At 31.3% G+C, this 20,731-nt stretch overlaps 1 protein-coding gene across 2 annotated transcripts in view; it reads right to left on the bottom strand.

The window, feature by feature from the left end:
* Positions 1-278: 278 nt before the first annotated feature.
* The window catches only part of LOC139481488 (phosphatidylserine synthase 2-like), a 28,997-nt gene continuing 8,544 nt past the window's right edge, over positions 279-20,731 (bottom strand). The window contains exons 2-13 of one of the 2 annotated variants that reach the window (XR_011654625.1): positions 19,803-19,980; positions 15,719-15,820; positions 15,036-15,118; positions 13,955-14,022; positions 13,181-13,312; positions 12,005-12,055; positions 8,228-8,341; positions 7,561-7,679; positions 6,493-6,607; positions 5,720-5,865; positions 1,059-2,166; positions 279-805 (exon numbers count right to left, since the gene is read on the bottom strand). Coding sequence is in view for 1 of the 2 variants with exons in the window: in XM_071264857.1 (XP_071120958.1) it covers positions 1,854-2,166; positions 5,720-5,865; positions 6,493-6,607; positions 7,561-7,679; positions 8,228-8,341; positions 12,005-12,055; positions 13,181-13,312; positions 13,955-14,022; positions 15,036-15,118; positions 15,719-15,820; positions 19,803-19,927 (1,368 nt within the window). In the remaining variant the exon portion in view is untranslated. Of the gene's footprint in view, positions 806-1,058; positions 2,167-5,719; positions 5,866-6,492; positions 6,608-7,560; positions 7,680-8,227; positions 8,342-12,004; positions 12,056-13,180; positions 13,313-13,954; positions 14,023-15,035; positions 15,119-15,718; positions 15,821-19,802; positions 19,981-20,731 lie in introns of those variants that run through there. The other variant, XM_071264857.1, reaches the window with a different exon arrangement.

The raw sequence follows: 20,731 nt of genomic DNA on the forward strand, positions 1-20,731 counted from the left end.
TGGTCAGGTTTTTCATACATGTACATACAAAAAAAATACATCTAAAATCTAAAGAATTAAATTAGACCTAACTTATATTAGTTATGAAAACATAGTTTTCGAAAACAAATAAATTCCCAGTATCCCAACCCACTGACTGAAGTAACAACAAAAAAATAACATACAAGTACAGAATTTCAGCTGGTAAAATAATAACCAAATTAATGAGTGATGACTTTCCCATACCTTTGACAGTTATTTACTAAATACTATAGAAATTTATTTTTAGGAGGATCAAATTTTGTTGTTTCTGGGTCCAACTGTTTTATGCGGTTTAATTATGATATTTTTAATTGTTTTACCCCTGGTTCACATCAATCTTAAAGACAAAATTTACTTGGGGGGATAGTTTGTAATTTAATATTCAATTGTGAAATCAGCTAAAATACACCCCTTACAACAATGGTCTTCTTTAATATGTCAATTGTAATAACAACTAAATAGCAAAATCCATTGAATAAATGTGGGTCTAATATAAACTCTAATTGGCATTAAAATGAAAAAGGACATATCATAGGGAACATGTGTACAAAGTTTCAAGTTCATAGGACTTCAACTACATCAAAAAACCACCTTAACTAAAAACTTTAACCTGAAGCAGGACAGACAGACAAACCAACGAACAAACGAACTAATGAACAAACAAACAAATGAACGAATGGTTGCACAGACCGAAAAAACGTAATGCCCTAGTTTAATGTCCAAATATTTTCTTAAATATCAGATGCATTTTCTCTATATTAAACCCAAGGTTTGTTTAAAAAGCCTAATATTTTAAACACAAAGAATTGAACTGAAAAGAAAACCAAATACTTTATGCATCTGTCTGCTATCCTACATCAGACTATGGAATAAAAGTTTGCACAACTTTCAATATTTAGGTATAAACAATGCATTCAACATAATACAAACTAGGCAATCTACATTAACAAATTTACTGTGTAATGCTAATTTTAATGACCCTCTATTATAATATGATGCATTTTCTCTATATTAAACCCAAGGTTTGTTTAAAAAGCCTAATATTTTAAACACAAAGAAGTGAACTGAAAAGAAAACCAAATACTTTATGCATCTGTCTGCTATCCTACATCAGACTATGGAATAAAAGTTTGCACAACTTTCAATATTTAGGTATAAACAATGCATTCATAATAATACAAACTAGGCAATCTACATTAACAAATTTACTGTGTAATGCTAATTTTAATGACCCTCTATTATAATATGAAGCCTATGCCCAACATTTAAAACAGCCTTATGCAAAATGTACAAAATTCCATAAAAAAATATAAAAAGCATCCAGTTTATAAAATCTCTCAAACATGGCATGCGACTGTTAATGCTAGCATAGGCATGGGAAATATAAATTGTATATCTCAGCAAAAATATGCTTTTTAGCAAAATGAATAAAATATATATATCAGTTAACATTTTTAGGCACTATTGAGCAACGTTTATAAAAATATTTTTTTAATAACAAATATGACAAATACATATGGAGACATCAGAGTTGTCTTTGGTCCCTTAAATGTATACATAGGTCTAAGATCTAATTTTTTTTTAGAATTTTACTTAAATTATACCTACATAACTATTTTTTCCACATTGCATTTGGAATGGTTGTTGAGGTAATCATAACAAGCAAAATTACTTTCTATTCTTTCTTGAAAAATCATTATTTATACTCTTAAATAAGTACAAACAGCAATTCACTAAATATCATTAATGAAAACAGTATGGGGACCAAAGTCAACCCTTATAGTACACCAAAAAGACATAACATTACTACTTATAGCCACAAATTTTATATCCTAATTTGATTTAGTAACTTTGGATCTCGATCGTAACTCCCGATTTCCATTATTTTGAGATTTCTGAATTGGCACAGGATTTCCATTAGATGTTTCAGACTTTTCAGGTAAATCACTTTTGACATCTCTATATATATAAAATTTGAATATTGTCCATCCAATAAGTAATAAGAGACCTAAAATCCAGAAATACGCTATGTGTGGTGGCAATGGCTTACTGATTGTCTTCCAATCAAACTTGACCACAATCAGGAATTCTGTTATAATTATGGCGATTATCATCCAAGCTTGTCGTCCAAACTTTTTACAGGTTCTGAAATGGAACAAAATAATTTTAAATTAACTAAATAATTTTCAGGAGTTTCTGATATTTGATTTTGCAGAAGTTAGCGAAATCATAATAAAATGGAATGAAAATCACAACTATACAGATTTTTTTTTTTTTATTGATAATAAAATTAAGATAGTCTTTAAAAATGATTTTTTACCAGTTTCTTTTCTACAATTCAAATAAGCACATCCAAAATTCACCAAAATTTGTTAAAAATTGCTTATCTCACTAAGGCCAACTAAAATTAATTAGTAGATTTTTATCCAAAGTTTTGAAAAAAATGGGGCGGGTGGGAGGATTTTATTTTTTAAATTTTATTCAATTTGAAACCTTCTTGTGGCGTGAACTTCATATTATGCAAGTGTTATAATTACAAAATTTAGCTTATACCTAGTCCCCATAAACTTATGCAAATGCAATGGTATGCAGCACAAGTATTATGAATGAAATGAACACTCAAACAAGTGCTGCAAGGACTGGTAAAGTTGGCACTTTTAAGATTCTCAAGTTATGCAAGAAGTGACGCATATATAATTACATTGTAAATGGTATTTTGTGTTTTTAAACAAAAACAATAGCGATAGGTAAATCTAAGGGTTTTCTAGTACACAATGTGTATGTTTGCCGACTTTTTGAACTCTTTTTTTCTACCAATTTTTTCCACGATTCTTGCACTTTGGAAATCATTCACAGCCCAAATTTGCTTACACAAAGTCAATGTATTTTTAAATAAATCCACAATTTTCTGATGAAAGAAATCATAAGTTCCAATTTATGACATACCGCGATTTGTGTTGGACACAGCGTATTTAATACTCGTAACCCGAATATTTCATGCCCTTCTGGTAATCTTTCTTTATTATCCGTAGATGATATTGTCATCATTGAGCAGCAGATTTTGTCAACATAATCGTTTTAAAGTAGTCGAAACAAGAAATATGAAAACCGAAATTTTATAAACAGGAAGTTCGAATGAAACGAAATTATTGACGGTTACCGGTAACGGAAATGTACAAAATCCGGAAATCGTAAATTTTACAAAATAAAAAAAATCGAGGCGGGACGATTTCAGAGGGGCGGGCGGGGATGAAAATCTATCAATTAATTTTAATTGGCCTAACCAATGTTATACATGTTCAAAGTTTACGAAACAAATGTTAAAGGTAATAATCAAAGATTCAACTGGGACCAAGGGAGATAACTATACTAGTATTTACAAATCTGAGTTTGTCTGAATTCTGTAAAAGAATATAAATAGGCTTTCTTCATGTTCATATTTAAAATGGTAGACACTTTTTTTTCATAAATATTTCAGACTTTTGATTTAAAAATCTCGTCTTGAATATGCATGAAATAATTGCTATTGAACTTTACGCAAACAGTTAGTTCTAAATTAAAATTCATGTGAATATTTCCACTTTTTTCCTATCATAATTCTAAGTAATCCTAGTTATCTAAGCCAACTTATAGTGGAGTGGAACACACTTACCACATGCTTATAACTCACAACCTCAGTGTTAACAGAATAGAGGCACTGTAGGTATTTCAGGATGAGATGAAAAGTGTGTACTGATAGTGATCACCTTTTCCATGGTAATCACTGATTGTATCTATACTTAGTTTTTTTGTTATCTGTATTGGAATTCTGTTTTATCTTTAGACAACATCTTATGTCTTGTTACGTCTATGGTTTGTATCAACATTGTATTTAGGGCTATTCCAGAAAAAAATGTATGGGGGGGGGGGGGGGGGGGGGGGGGGTTGGAAGCCAGTTTTTGTCAGCACCCCCACCCAGACAAGTGTAATTGAGAATTATAGTGCATTATAGTGTGAAAAGTTGCTCTGATACCCATCACCCATACATCATTAATACAATGTGCCTTCCAACCACCCCATACATTTTTTTCTGGAATAGCCCTTACCTAAATCTTTGAATATACAGTACATTCCGGTTATTTGCATAGCCTATTTGTCAGACGAAATTATGCAATAAAGCGGAGTATGCTTATATCCGAAATGCCAAAATACGGAGTCAAATAACATCGATAGAGGAAATCCTGAAGAAAGATGAACGTCCATAATCCACTTACAACATATATGAATGATTATTTATTCTAATAAAAGTTATTTGTCTAGTGTTGTGCATTTTTATTTCATTGTTTATTCTTTCAATAAAGTTTATAAACACATTTATTTTTAGTTTATTTATGTACCGACTTTTCCTTTACCTGAGATACGAAAATAAAATTGTTCTAAAAATAGATTTGTTTCTATAACCCGGATGTACAAATTATATTTTTACGCTTTGATTAAAACAAACTGTTGAATTCATAATCATTTGATAGAATAAATGTGTAATGAACTGCCTTTAATGTGCAGTATTTACCGATTGCACAGTGATGTAACACTGTTACAATAACCTCGTTAGTTTCGTATATGATATGCAAAGCAGTTTTAACAGGTAATGGGGCACTGCACGGGTTATTTGCTGGACACGAGTGTTGAAAGTGAGAAAATATAATAATTTTAAGTTAATGTTCTTTTCAAAAAATATTAAAAATGAAAGATTGATGTATGAAATTCTTCAACCATATATAAATGCCCTGTAATATTTAACATAAATGTAGATCACCCCATATGCCAAATTACGAGATTGCACATTGGATAATGATCGATAATTAGCAGGCGTTATTGTTTTAAAAATACACCCAAAATGTAATCTATGAACAATGTTTGAAATGCAATCAATAATTAACACCTTTTGAGATAGAAGATCATAGAATGGTTGTGTTTTTACAACAATCAGCTGATTGACATCTTTATGACCTCGAGGCTTAAAATAGAATATGGGAAACTTTACCTGTGTACACATCGAGGCCTTTTTTATAATCATATAAACACGAAAGAAACTGTTTTAAAACTTTATTTAAATAACACAGAAGTAAATGTGAAATAATATAAAAAAATATGATGCATTCAAGAAAAATATACTTGCCAAATTGCTGTTTCCGGTCAAAAATCTTGTCAGTTTTAAATAAGCATATCTAGCTGGCGATTATTTTCTATGCAATTAACCGAAATGCCACTTGAGGGGCTATGCATATAACCGTACAATTTAACATTAGATGAATGGGAAATGGTTCTGTGCAGGAGAAAAGTATGCAATTAACCGAATTATGCTATTAAGCGGTATGCAATTAAGTGGAATCGACTGTATTTCTTTCATCTACAACGGATTTTTTATTTTCGTGGGTATCGATTTTCGTGGATTGAAGAAAACATGTATTTCCATGAATATTTGATTTTGTGGTTTTGCTGATCTCTGCATACAAAATCTATAGAAAATTTGTAATTCTTTGAACATTTGAATTCTGGTTCAATTGTACACACAAAACCCACAAATTGGTATCCAACGAATTATAATGAATCCACAGTATATGAAAATAGGACTGTCCCAGAAAATAATATGTCCCCCCCCTCCCCCCTCAGGGATATTGTATTTTCTCGAAAAGCCCTTAAGTGAAAAGCTACTTACGGATCATCTAAATACTGAAATCCTTCTCTCATAGCAGCAGCACCCATAAATAAAAAGAAGGCTAGCCGAAGTAGATTAATCCAATGGGGAGGAGGAATCCATAATACAAACTTGAGGTAGAATGTGTTCAATTCCGCTAATAAAAACTGGCAAATAAATACCATACATTAGTATTTTAAATATCTAACTTCAATAAATAATATAACTGTTTATACTTTTGCAAAAAATTGATATTTCCGCTTTGGAGAATGAAAAAGTAAATATACAATTTTTAAGAGACATTAAATGTTTAATTAAGTTACAGAATGACTTTCGAACCTCAAGAGGAATCATCTGACAAACACTGGTTATAGTGATGGTTTCTTAAACGATTGCTGAAGGCAAGAGGGGGAAAAACAGGAAAAAACAGGGACATTTTTTCCCCCATCTTTTATTCCTGATTTGTTGATTGTATTTTCTGGTAGTGTCTGTTTATGTAAGGTTTATGTAAGGTCTTAGTCATATGAACTGAATTTAAGTGAAATCTTCTCAGTAGTTTTATTTTCCTGCGAATAGCATTTCTTTAGTGTTTTTAATCCAAGGTTATAATCTTTTTTTATATTAGTTGTGATACAAATAACTTTAACGCAGAATACACATCTTAGGGTATACAAACACTGAAAATAAAATGTATATAATAATCATTAACAAAATAGCCTAAATTGCTTTAATCAATCAAAATACAATTCTTTATTCAAGAAATTTTTAGAATTTCAGTATTACTTCCAACTTACTATGGCAATAACAGCTAACATGGCTAGCCATCGTTTTAAACTAGACAGTGGCCTCCAATCAAAATCTGTCCAACTATATGGTGTAAACTGTAATGCTAATCGCTTCATTTTTCCTCTAAAAAAAGAAATATATATATTCTAGATACATGGCAACAAAAGACTGTTTTTCTATCTTAGATACAGCTGAGTAGTGAATTACTGATTCAATAGACCACTTTCGAGTTCATCTGTCACCGGCAAAAACTAGTCAATTATGCGCGCCTTTATGACGTCATTTACCAGATAGAGGGGATCGCCTGTATCCCTGCATTATTTACGTTCATCAAGCATCTTAGTGATCGTCATTGTACAGGATAAACTAGAAATAATGGTTGTTTTGTAGGTACTTAATGACAATTCCCTAATGACAGTAGTGCTGATTGTCAATTTTGAGAATTTAATTTGCTGAATAATTCGTACAATATAGAATTATAGTTTTCCAACCACTCGCTCAACATTAAAACGGAAGTGACGACGCCCCTAAACGCACAAATGACGTTCACTAAAACCAGAGTTTTTGACGGAAATGCATCCAACTCGAAAGTTGTCTATTGAATCACCTTCATATATGTAATAGTATTTTTTTAAATAAGCAGATATGACTTTGAGATAAAGAACTGTAATAAAAGCACTGATTCTTTGTATTTTGTGTGGGTTTTTTTTGCTGTGCATATATACTGTAAATTCAGAAATTATTGTGTGCATTTAGTTTTGAATTCTGGAAAATTGTTTAGAAATGAATGATGAAAACTAACCCAACTCAAAAATAGGGTTAGCATGGTTAAAATTAATTTCACTTTCATGAATACTTCAGTACAAATTCACTGCACTATTTTCGTGGATACCAAACTTCATGGATTAAGAAAAACTTACATGAATATTTATTTTCATGGTTTTGCTGAAGTCAGCATACAAGTCTATAGAAAATTTGTCATTTGTTAAACATTTAATTTCAAGGTTCACATGTAACCATGAAATTTATTTACAGGGAATAAAGATGAATCCACATTACTTTTTATATTGACAAACCTGTAAGTTGGTATATTCCACATGCCTCTCCAATGATAATGTTTCATTGAGAGATACTTTAAGGACTTCAAGCCAAGGTATATACCCAAACCATTACAAACTAAAGCATCCATTATCCACTAAAATCACAAAATTATTGATTTAAAACAATACAGGTTTTACAAGAAGATATTGTTACATTAAGAAAGACTTATCATTCAGCTCTTCAACTGTTTCCGTACTTATATAAATCCTTGGCTATATCCTAATATTGGTTTGAGCATTCCTGATAAAGGTTAATAAGGAAAAGCGGCAATAAGGACACATTAAATTTACATGGTTCAATTTCATTTTTTATGGTGTTTTGTATATATTCCCTTTTAAACATGTTTATCTCACTAAATAACTGGAGCATTCATTAAAGTGTTGTTGTTACAAGATCTTCTACATTTCATTTTTTTATCCTAATGACCAGCATACCCTAGCTATCCACTTTATCGAATCTACAGAGAGAAGATTTACCAAGCTTGGTTCACTTGTATTTAAATGATTTCATTTTAAAAGTCAGTGTGACTGTCAAAAAGATTGATAAAAGCTGTATAAAGAAGATGGAAAATAGAATTTTTTTTTCTTCCTTTCTTTGACTGCATACATTATCTTTCAGTATCAAAGTTTATATATAACTTACATGATCCCACCAACATTCACTGAAGTTTGGTAATTGATGTTCTAAGGTGTACTCTAATAATTCAAACATGATACTTAATACCATACATAACCACCAATCTCTCAGTATCAAAGTCTACAAACAAAATACCATAAACACATTTATATATATAGAAATCAAAATTGATACAAAAATTTTAAAGTATTGCCATGGCTTGTGATGAGTCATAACAAGTCTCTTCTCTTTGATTTTTTCATGTTCAATCTGATTAGCTGTTCCTTTTTATAACATAAATATACCATTCAAACAATCAAATATGTATGGTATTAATGTCAACAAATTTTGTAATGCTCGGTCCAGGCATAGTTACTCTACAGTATGGCTTTTTGTTCAACGCTGAAGGTTGAGCAGTGAACTGTAATTCTTTACATCTTTAGATTTGGTGGATTGCTGTCTCATTAGCAATCATAAAAAATCTTTTATTTATGTATAATTATGTTTTACATTTGAATACAATATTTTCTCAAATTTTATCAGTATCAAGTGGCATGTTTTGGTTTGAAATCTTTCATTATCCTTGACATGTACAAAACAATACATAATAAATTAAATTGACAGACCCATGATTATCATTCTTAAAGGGAAATCACACTATTTAAACTACTAATAATAATTCATTGAAATTTTGCATTTAGACAGATCATACTTATTCTAATATTTTAGGCGAAAAACAAATTGGGGTCACCGATGTTGTTTTCGAGATATGACGTCATCAAAAAGTAAAGAATTGCGTTATACCTTAATATAGAAATAGCGCTCAAAAATGCTAAAAGAAGGCAAAATTATTGAAAACAGTGTTTAACTGGTTTAACTAAAACAGTCAATTGTAACTTTTATCTTATACACATTTATTTTTCTCAGTTTCCTTATTTTTCAAGGCCTTTTTACATTTCCCGCCATTTTTAATTGCCGTTTATTATAGATTTTTCTTGAAATAAAAAAAACTACTAATGTTTTTTCCTTCAAACTTCTGCATTAGTTGCAACTTCAGGGGAGATTTTAAAAGCATTAATAAAAAAGGGGGGTCACCGATGTTTTAAATCCGCTACAGTGGAAATAATCTTATTATCAATTTTTGGCGGGAATTATAACTTTTTCTCTTAACGTTATAGAACGACGTTGCTAGCATAGCAGCATTTCTTGCAATGCTTGGAACTATTGGGTTAAAATTATATATTTTTTTTTTATATAATAATATTTTTTTTAAGGTATTTTGATTATTCATTATTAAACATACAGTAACAGTTTATTAAAAAGTAATTGTCAAAGTTGGAGTCATCTAAAATTTTTAATTGCATTTGTTGTATAGGAAAAACAAATGTGTGCCTCATGCCGTATTAAAGAATTAATTTACGGATTGCAGATTTAGAATCTTCCACTTCGGAAGATTGAGGGTATCTGGGCTGAAAAGTAACACGTTCCATTTAGACTACAAACAGAATAAATTCACTAACTTGTCCATTGCACCGGGAAGATAAAACCAGAAATGCCGTGTTTAAAAAGCCACAAACTCGGCACTCAATGAAACCGTTTTCGGAAGAAATTTAAAATTGGCTAACATTTCTGTTATTACACAACGCTCCTAATCTAAACAAATTAAGTTCGAGTTCCAGTGTCCAGTGAATTTGTGTGCCAATATTTAAGCACTCTCTGATATATCATATTGGCTATTTTTGTTTAAAGAACCAAAGAATAAAGAGTAAAAAAACTGGATGTCTTTTTCGCAGTCACGGTCTCCGACAATATCCCTTTATCGCTGTCGACAGTGATCACATTGAGTGATCTAAACTCGAACCTACATCTGAACTTTTATTACTATTTATTAATTTTTTTACCATTGTTTTCTTGATTTTTGCAAAACTTTCAGTGGCAAATATTACATGAACATCAGCACTAAACATTTGTCTATATGAGTGGAATATTCTTTCACCAGACGGACCATTAATGTGTTTGTTACAGTTTAGCAGTACTCTGTGAGACATGTGTATATCTCTACATAAATACATGTGTGTGTGTATGTGTGTGTTAAATATTTCTCTTGTTGGAGACTAGGAATTAGTTGAATTAGGGGCTACAAACAAGCATTTTACTAAAATTACTATTTTACAATAACTTGTGTTATGGATTTATCTAAAATTATACTACAAGGTTCCATACCACACAGGGAAGGCTGGGATTGAGTTTGGTGGTAATTACTCTAAGAGGGGAGGGGGTGGCGTTTCAATTTTTTTTGCAAATTTTTCGAAATATCTCAAAAAGAAATCTTCAATTGCACAGTATTGCACAATAGATTTTTAATACCTTCGACCACATTTACTATGTGTCAGAAAGCTATATTATGTCAAAATTTTTATCACAATCCAAATTTAGACCGTATCAATCTTTAATATTGTATCCAAACTTGACCCAACTGTTCAGGGTTCAGAGGCGTTAGATATCAAAGTAACATTTGGGAAAGATGGACGACATGTGGATGATTTCTGTCGTCACATGTGAAATAAATAACAATTTCAAATAGGACTTCACACATTTACGTCCAGTGGCAAGTTTAATGCATATTCAGAACTAGAACATATGAATTTGACTCTGCTTTGTAAAAACCCGACAGGCACTTATATGCAATGAGATGTTTGATGAATTATTTATACATGTAGTATAGAAGACTATAATAGTTATGACGTTGCATGCATGTGATTTGAGAAAACTGTAAGTTGAAACTCATTGTTTTTATTTACAACCCTCTTTTGAACAGAAAACTACAGATTCCGATAGCTATACGCTAACATGCTGGTACTCTTGGTATTTATGTAATCCCCCCCCCCCCCTGAAAATATACGCTGAACCCTACATACCACTGCCAAAGTTGTGCCATTTCATAACCCACTTTCGGCTATTTTTTTGCCATACATTTTGTCCATTTCGAGTAGCATTTTCATTTTTGCACTTAGGTCAAGATGAGTCCATAATATATTTGGAAATTTAGAAATCAATTAGATATTGAACATATACATGAGAAAATTAAAAAAAAATTATATGTCACCGACTTCGTTATCGAGAAAATGGTCGGAGAGGATGAACTTCCAACGTTCTTAGTGTTGATTATGCATGATGATTATGTGTTTTGTATTGGTAGATCCTTTTTCTCATAATGGTCTGGATAGTGGGTCATTCATTTGTTAATGTTTATTTTGTGTTTCCAATATTTTTTATTCTTTAAATTTTAGCACCTCATCATTCAATCTTTTTTTTGCCTTTTATTCTGCAGTGTTATTTTTTGTATTCCGCAGGCAAACCCCAATACAATCTAGAAACTCGCTAGTACAACATATCAGTTGTAAAAAATATGATATGTCCATTATCATTTCTCCTGCTTTAGTGGAACATCCCTTCAAGCGTTCGCTTTTTCATAAATTAGCAACCTTTACGGCGGAATCGAAAACGGCAACGTCATAATACAGTTACGACACTATGGCGGCGCCGAGAGCGATGCGTATAAACAATAGTGTGATTTCCCTTTAATATATCTAAGTTCCATATTCCAGATGATTTTTTTTTAAGATTAGCAAACTTATACCAATATCATAATATATATTCATTTAGATCATTGAACAAGAGAAAGATTTATGCATCAGAAAAGTTTAATTAATCCTATATGAATTAAACATATTCAAAACTGAAAATCTTATAAATTGTTAAAATCTATCTCTGTCAACCATTTTCAAAATAAATTTAATTTACCTTTAACCACCATCCAAAGAAATGAGTAGTAACAAATCCATCCATTTTGTCCTGGAAAAAAAATACAGTCATGGAAATATTGTTCTTATTAAAGGTACACACAAATTGTCTCACAAAGAAAAGAAATTACTCTTGACTTACTCACAAACAAAGCATTCACTCAGGAATACCAGAAAAAGTCAGAAAACATATTATCTATATTTAGCTGTTTAACATGAAGTGTTTACCTACTGTAAATACAGAAATTATTGCATGTATTTATTATTGCGATTTTTTCATTTTTGACTAAAATGCGATTTTAATTTTGTGATATTCAGAAAAATCCTGTTTGATTCATATAAAAAATTTCAAAATGCAAGGTTTAATCATTGCATTTATAATCCTGTTGCATTTTTCGCAATAATAAAAACATCCCAATAATTTCTGATTTTACAGTATTCATTGTAAAAGACCTTCCAAAAACTAACAAGAGGAAAAACAACAATAGAAGAATATCCCTCCCTCAGATGAATGGCTACTAGCTGATATCTATTGAGAATATTGTCTCAATAACATAGTTTCCAGGGGCGGATCCAGCCATTTTAAAAAGGGGGGGGGGTTCACAACCCAGGATAAAGGGGGGTTCCAACTATATGTCCCCATTCAAATGCATTGATCGGCCAAAAAAAAAGGGGGTTCCAACCCCCGGAACCCCCCTCTGGATCCGCCACTGGTTTCTCTGAGTTTATTTTAGTCTGGTTTTATCATGAGATAACACTGATGGTTCTTAAAGCCATATTCTTTTTTATTCAATAAAATAGAAATAATGGTTGTAAAATACTCTTCTGTTATTAAATTGACTTTCAGGTTTTTTTTACACAAACTAAGTAATTCAGATTAGAAATCATATCTCAGTGGCGGATCCAGAAATTTTCATAAGTGGGGGCCCACTAACTGACCTAAGAGGGGGCCCGCTCCAGTCACGCTTCAGTGATTCCCTATATAAGCAACCAAATTTTTTTGCCCCCCCCCCCTAAATCCGCCTCTGTATCTCCATTTCAAATTCAATGATACAAAATGATGCATGTGTTGTGATGCTCCCTTTTTGAATTTAAAAAATGTTTGTAATGACATTTTTATCACAAAAAATATGAAGAGAACTTTAAGATAATAGCTAATAAATATTAAATCATTTACCCAGATATTATGGAATGGGTCTGTATTATTTGGATCAAACAACAAACAGCTTCCACCATAAGACTTCTGTTCCAGAGCCTTGCCAAGCTTGGTATCAAAGTGTGTTAGGATATGTCTGGCATCATGTACAGTCTGTAAACAAAAACAGCATCACTTACAATAAAATACTGGAGAACATACTTGGACAAAAATAATAGTATAAGTTAAATAATGCAAATTATAATAGGTAGGAAATCTACAGGAATTACAGCAAAACATAATGTGAGCTGTGTCCGATAGAAATGGATTCTTATGCAAGTGCATGATACATGTACATGAATAAGACATTGATTGATTTTGAAACATTCAAATACAAAATAAAAGATGAATTTTGATTTTTGCAGGGTTTTTATCAGAACTCAATTTTGAAACACTTTTCAGTAATAGCTTTTCCATAGCAATTCTTTAAATACCCAAATCGAAAAGTCAATACATGTACTATATACAGATTCATTGATATTCATTTGCATAAGGTCGATTGCTATTGAATGCAGATCATATCATACAAAATATATCACTTCATTAGACTGGAAAATAAAAAAAAGTATTTTAGATGCAGCATTAGTTAGTCATTATTTCATCCTGAATAGCATTAGATTACCTTTAGAAAGAAATGTGTTAGAATCTGTTGTTTACTTGATAACAAATCAATTTACAACGAACTTGGTAATTATTTGCCTCTCTTTTAGTAACAAGTTTTATAGGCACCTTCAGTATGACAATGAAAAATCTTACCTGGAATAAAAGCCAGACCAAAGCCAGTTCATACGCTATACTTAAACAGAGTATCAATCTCCAAAATGCTGAAAATAATGAAACAAAGAAATTTATTTGAAAGTCAGTTCTAAATATATACTACGTACATTGACCTATAATGGTTTACTTTTATAAATTGTTATTTGGATGGAGAGTTGTCTCATTGGCACTCACACCACATCTTCCTATATCTATATAGATAATCACAAAATCTGATATATTGATCAGAACGAACTACAGACCTTTGGCAGATAAACTGACAATCCTAAGATTGGAAGTCAAACACACCTGCCATGTGCTTAAACAAAGAAAAAGAATACTTGAAGAAGTTGCAACATGATGAGATGCAATAAAATATCTACATTTATCATGTTTATAGTGAATTGTTATCCCACAAGAACAATTCGGAGATAAAAAAAAATGTAAACATGATAAATAGAAAAATTTTAAATGGGGGAAATACAGACCTTAATTTTTTTATCTACTTCTGAAGTAAATGTACACAGTCAACATATCAATGAAATAACATAATATGTACCGATTATCAGGTTATCTGCATGTTGATATCGTAAAATATCAGCTGCGAGACATAATATGAAGCTTTTTGTCGAGTGAGCGTAGCGAACGAGATCAAAAAGCCTTCATATAATGTCAAGCAGCTGATATTTTACAATATCAATATGCAGATAATCTGATAATCGATTTATCGGGCTATATTTGCGTGTTTCAGAAGTGTTTTCTTTGTTTCACCAGCACACAAAAGATGACTTGATAAGTTCGGGTCAAAGTTATTAACGTCGGTTCAAACATTATGACGTCGCTGATATGTCCGGGTCAAAGTTATTAAGGCCGGGTCAACGTATTTGACGTCACAAAGACATGATACAGAATAATATTAAGAGCTGAACAGCTGATATAGACATTGGGACGACAGATAATAAAATATAGTGTATCATAGATATTTAGGATATTTTATAATATTTTCTCTATTTGGAACTTGTATTGTAAAGGAACTGACTTGATTTTGACAATATAAGCCCATGAACTATAGTCAACTTACCAGGATGTGGTCTTTTCAATGGACCATCTGGAGTCTGGGTTACACCTACTGCTAAAAATGTCACCAACATTGCTATAATGCCCCTGTAATAAATATTTGATTTGATTAATTTTTTATGTTTAAAAGCCTCTTTTAAGCACCGCATTTAGGCTATTTTGTGGCAGGCAGTTTTTGTTGGTGGCGGAAGCCAGAGTGCCCGAAGAAAACCACCGACCTTTGATAGGAAAACTGACAATTAAGATTGGAGTCGAGGGCAACCGCACAAGCAGATTTCGAACTCACCACCTCAGTGTTGACTGGCTAATAAGTGATAACAGTAGTAACTACATAGACCATTCGGCCACCGAGGCCCTTAAATAATATATATTCGAAGATTTACTTCTTGCTTTTAAAATAGTAATGTAATGAATAAAACATGAAAAAAGAATGCATTTTACAAAGTCAATGAACAATGAATAGACACATCAGTAAAAATTACTACATAAAACATTCAAGTTACTAGAACAGTATCAAATCTGTTATGGGTATTACGTGGGATATTGATAGCAACCTACCAGTTAAGTATGTACAGTTCTAAATAATAAAAAAAAAGTTATAAAAATCTGCCAAATCTGTAACAAATCTTGTATCCATGTGACTTTTTTTATTTTGTGAAAGAATTTAAAATTACAGTACAGACATACCTTTTCATGTTGTAATCTGAATCATCTACAGTCTCTTCAAATATTGTAACATATATCAGAGCAATACTGGACAGTACCAATACCAGTATAGTATGGGCTTGCCTGGAATACAAAATTATATCATGTTACATATATGAATACCAGAACAATACTGGACAGTACTGGACAGTACCAATACCAGTATAGTATGGGCTTGCCTGGAATACTAAATTATATCATGTTACATATATGAATACCAGAACAATACTGGACAGTACCAATACCAGTATAGTATGGGCTTGCCTGGAATACTAAATTATATCATGTTACATATATGAATACCAGAACAATAATGGACAGTACCAATACCAGTATAGTATGGGCTTGCCTAGAATACAAAATTATATCATGTTACATACATGTATATGAATACCAGAACAATACTGGACAGTACCAATACCAGTATAGTATGGGCTTGCCTGGAATACTGAATTATATAATATTGTAGCATAAGGTATTAACTACAGGGCCTTCCCTTTCCCCTTAGAACCCCATAAATTCAGAAATGCTGACATACTCCCTAGAGTATATTTAAATGTAAAGGGATTAAAAATTTTAAACTTATATCACCAGTGGTACGGTGCAAACTTTTGATGTTGAGCTTGAAACACCGTCAGAATAGCTTGATATATAGATCAATTCAGTCTATATTTTTTATACTGTTGTCTTGTTCCATAAAAGTACACCTAGGTGCAAATTTCAATTATCCTACATTTGATTATCATTTCATAGAATCTAAAATATAGGAAACCATGCCCTACCTTAAACCAAAAAGAACAGATAGAAAGACTGGCTCATTGATCGAATGGTCAAACAGACCAGAAAACATAAAGCAGCCCCCCTATATTATATATGGGCCACCATAACAAATGCAAAGAGCCTGTAGTTCAGTGACTGTCGTTGGTTCATGTCTGTCATATTTGTTTTGTTTTATAAATTAGACAGTAGGTTTTCTCAATTGAACTTTTTCCTATTTTTGATGTCAGGGTTTTAAAGCAGACTATAAGGTAGGGATTTTTTTTCCATTTTGTTGAAGGCTTTACATGTCCAGTTACCTAAAGTTGCTACTTGCTAACATCAAATTCATTTGAACTTTAGTGAATAGTTGTCTCCATGGCAAATGGCAATCATACCACATCTCTCTATTTTAAATCTAATTTAATTCAACCACCATCACCTGGCCTTTGGCATTTGACTTCATGTAAGTTTACCTGATCTTAATTATAAATCCAAAGTTAAGAACTTAGATGTAAACTTAAAACAAAGCCACTGTCAAGCATATACAATTGGTTTGAATGATCTAATTTCATATAGATGCAAGTGGTGCACAACTAGAAGATCCTAAAACTTAAATATCTACAGTATAAACTTTCAACATTACTATAAACATCACTCAAGCATGACATACATATGTAAGTCGCATTGGCACCACCTTGACATGTATGGAAGCTGAGTTTGTAACAAAAAATATAGGCATTATAAATTGTAACTTGGATGGAGATTTGTGGCATTGGCACTAATACCACACCTTCTTACATCTATGTAAAATAAAAGCAATGATCCTCTTCATAGATTGATGTGTTTGTTTTGTATACTAATCAGGCTGTTAGTTTTCTCATTTGAAATGTTTTACATTTGTCATTTCAGTGCCTTTTTACATATTTGCTAAATTTTGCTTCATTTGGTCTTTGATAGATATTCATGTCAAATTGGCAATTTTACCGCATCCTCTTATTTCTTTATTGGGGTGATGGTTTGTGTAATTAAAAAAGTTCCAATAAAAGTAATTTAAGTCAAGTGAACTAAGAGAAAAATAATTTTAGTTAGGTCATTTGGTTATTACAAAAGTTGTCCAAAAGGTCAATGCTTCATGTCATAAATGTCAATAACCGTTGAGATTTAATGTGGATCTTATTTCAAATTAATGATAATGAAAAACAATATGAAATCAAAATTTGACATTTAAAAATATTGATGATCAATAAATATTCCAATTTAATAAATGAATAAGTTCTTCATTTGACATTTGCAAATATTACCAATTTCTAAAAATAATATTACAGTATAGAAATTAAATAAAATTTTGTCTATTATGATGCTTATCATTTCCACAAATTACTCAGAAAGGCAGATGGAATTCAATTCTTAATTATTTGATAGTTTTGTAATATTTCAACTCCATAGTCAGATAGTTGAAGGATTATTATTCCGGCTTGCAATATTTGGTTCCTTTGCACAAGGTTCTACCGGCTCAACTTCATATTTGTGACAACTAACGGATTTGGATAAAAACATGAATAAGTTTTCAAAGTATTGTTAATGAGAAATTCACTATCATGTGATGAAAATAATAAATTTACTCTTATTCTACTTCTAAATAAAAGTTGGTATGTGAATGAACATTCAACATACAAATGTTCATAAACATATACATGTATGCACTTTTAAATAAGCTTTGATGGAAAATTTCCAAGGTCTGCAATAGCCCAATTCTGTAATGGTCTACTGTGAATATAACATATGGTCAAGGTAAACTTTAGACAGGCAATGACAGGTAGTCATAATACCTTATCATAGTCATTCATTTTAAATATGCTGATTTAACATTCAGATTATGAGAGAAAAAATGTACTTTTATAATTTTTATCATTCAATAAAGCAATTTTATTGATAGGGCTAATTTATTTATCTGATATATGATTGTTCTTATCTGATATCTGTTCTTTGAGTATTTTAATTTAGAGTATTCGATGTAACAGGCTTATTATTTTCCTTTTTTCAAATAAACCAACTATTTCTGATTTGTTTGTACTTCCTCATGTTGCTTGTATATATGTTTGTCAATGTCTTTGCCAATTTTGTTAAATGGATGAAAAGCAATACCCTAGGTAAAGCACTTTTAGTCAATATTTTACAAGCACTGCACAATCTAGTCCAAGCTTGTTACAAGGCCGTACAGTGACCTATAGTTGTTAATGTCTGTGTCATTTTGGTCTTTTGTGGATAGTTGTCTCATTGGCAATCATACCACATCTTCTTTTTTATATCTTGACAGTATTTTATAGGACCCAGGAAGTCCCAACAAAAGGCTGACTGAAGTTAGAGCAATCTAAAACTATGCACAATCCTCGGACCAGTAGAATCCTCGCAACTGACTTCAAACAGACTCTTACATTACTGGATACTTATCAAAGTTCTCAGACAGTATCTAAAACAGTCAGTTAAAGGGCCTGCAATAATAGCTGTTTAGAAAGACAATATTATCTGACAAACTCTTGACAGTATGGGATAATTTTTGAGGCATCTGGTCTAACCAAACCAAAATTTGGCTGAAATTGCAGATAGTAAAACGCACTTCAAGATATCTACAACTAATTGAGAACAAGATTTCACTATTACCGGTAATACCGTAATCTTGCTATAAGTATTCAGTTTACAGTGAAAAAAGTAAAATTATGACGTTAAATAATTCCTTTAATACCTTAACCGTCTTTTTGCTTATGATGGAAAGGAAGAACAGAAAGCTACATGTACCCCGGTACCTGTATCAATAAAGGTCTGAGTAAAGCATGGATCGAGGGGACTTGAAATCTTGTCAAAAGGTATTGAATATTAAAAGATAAAGCTAATTAACCTAGTAGTACTAAATTTCAAGAAACCTAAGCTATTGCATAGTCAAAAACTTATATGTTTTGCATAGATATAGGAAGATTTGGTATGAGCGCAAATGAGACAACTCTCCATCCAAGTAACAATTTATAAAAGTAAACCATTAAAAGTTAAGGTACGGCCTTCAACACGTAGCCTTGCTCATACCAAACAGCAAGCTATAAAGTGCCCCAAACATTATTAGTGTATGAACCATTAAAACAGGAAAACCAACGGTCTAGTCTATATAAAAACAAGAAACAAGAAACAAGTATGAACTACATGCTTATTACTGTCAAACTGCTTAACAAATAAAAAGTCATTTAGTTCTGTAGTATTTTAGAAAAGTGTGAGACAATTTTTATTTCTTTCTAAAAGTATGTCTTAAGCAACTTACCAGAAAAAAGACATAGTTCCATCATCTTGAATGTCTTTGTATTTATTACGTTCAGCTTCCCAGTTATAGGCAGTTGCCTTATGGAGCCTCATGACCTTGTCTGTGTCATTGTTGGCAGCAGCCATTTTGATGGTGTAATGATTGAACCTCTATATCTTTTATAGTACTTGCACATAACCTGAAAAAAATATTCTATTTCTTTGACAATTTGTTTCAACAGATACTGTGGTTTAACTATTATTTGTGGGATACTAATCCTTTTTTTTTGGTGAGTAAAAGTGAACAACAAATCTAACAGTTCTACAAACTAAATATTTTCAATAGGCATACAGAATTTGACAAAACCACGAAATTTATATTCCCAAAATTACAACGTTTCTGTAACCAATGAAAATTAATACGAATGAATATAAACATGATAAATGAATTCACAGTATATGATTTAGAAGGTATGAATTAAATACACAGGTTTCACACCTTGGAAAAAATCTATGTAAAAAAAGTCAGTAATTGTAACTTAACAAACTTATGTTATACAAGAATATCATTGATTTGTTACCATAGGTTTCTAAGACATGCTAAAAATTTTGCAAAATCATTCAGACAAGAAAATAATATTTTATAAATTTAGTGCGTCCAAAGTTCTAACTTAGATTTACTTTCATTATGAACACTATAAAGATTTATAACTTGCTTTAGCTTATAGACATTGCATTTATTGAGGTCACTGTAACCTCAAAATGTTGTCAAGGCTTAATATCTTGACATTTCAATATTAGATGGAGTTCTTCTTATGAATACATGTAGTGTCACAAAAGTTTAAAAATTGTATTTCAAACAGTAAAGTAAAAATACATGTTTTTTTAATTAATCTGCTAATTCAAAACATATGTTACATTTAATGTAACGTATAATAATTAATTCAACAT

Source organism: Mytilus edulis, chromosome 7 (assembly GCF_963676685.1).
Source record: "Mytilus edulis chromosome 7, xbMytEdul2.2, whole genome shotgun sequence".
NCBI classification, from domain to species: Eukaryota; Metazoa; Mollusca; class Bivalvia; order Mytilida; family Mytilidae; genus Mytilus; species Mytilus edulis.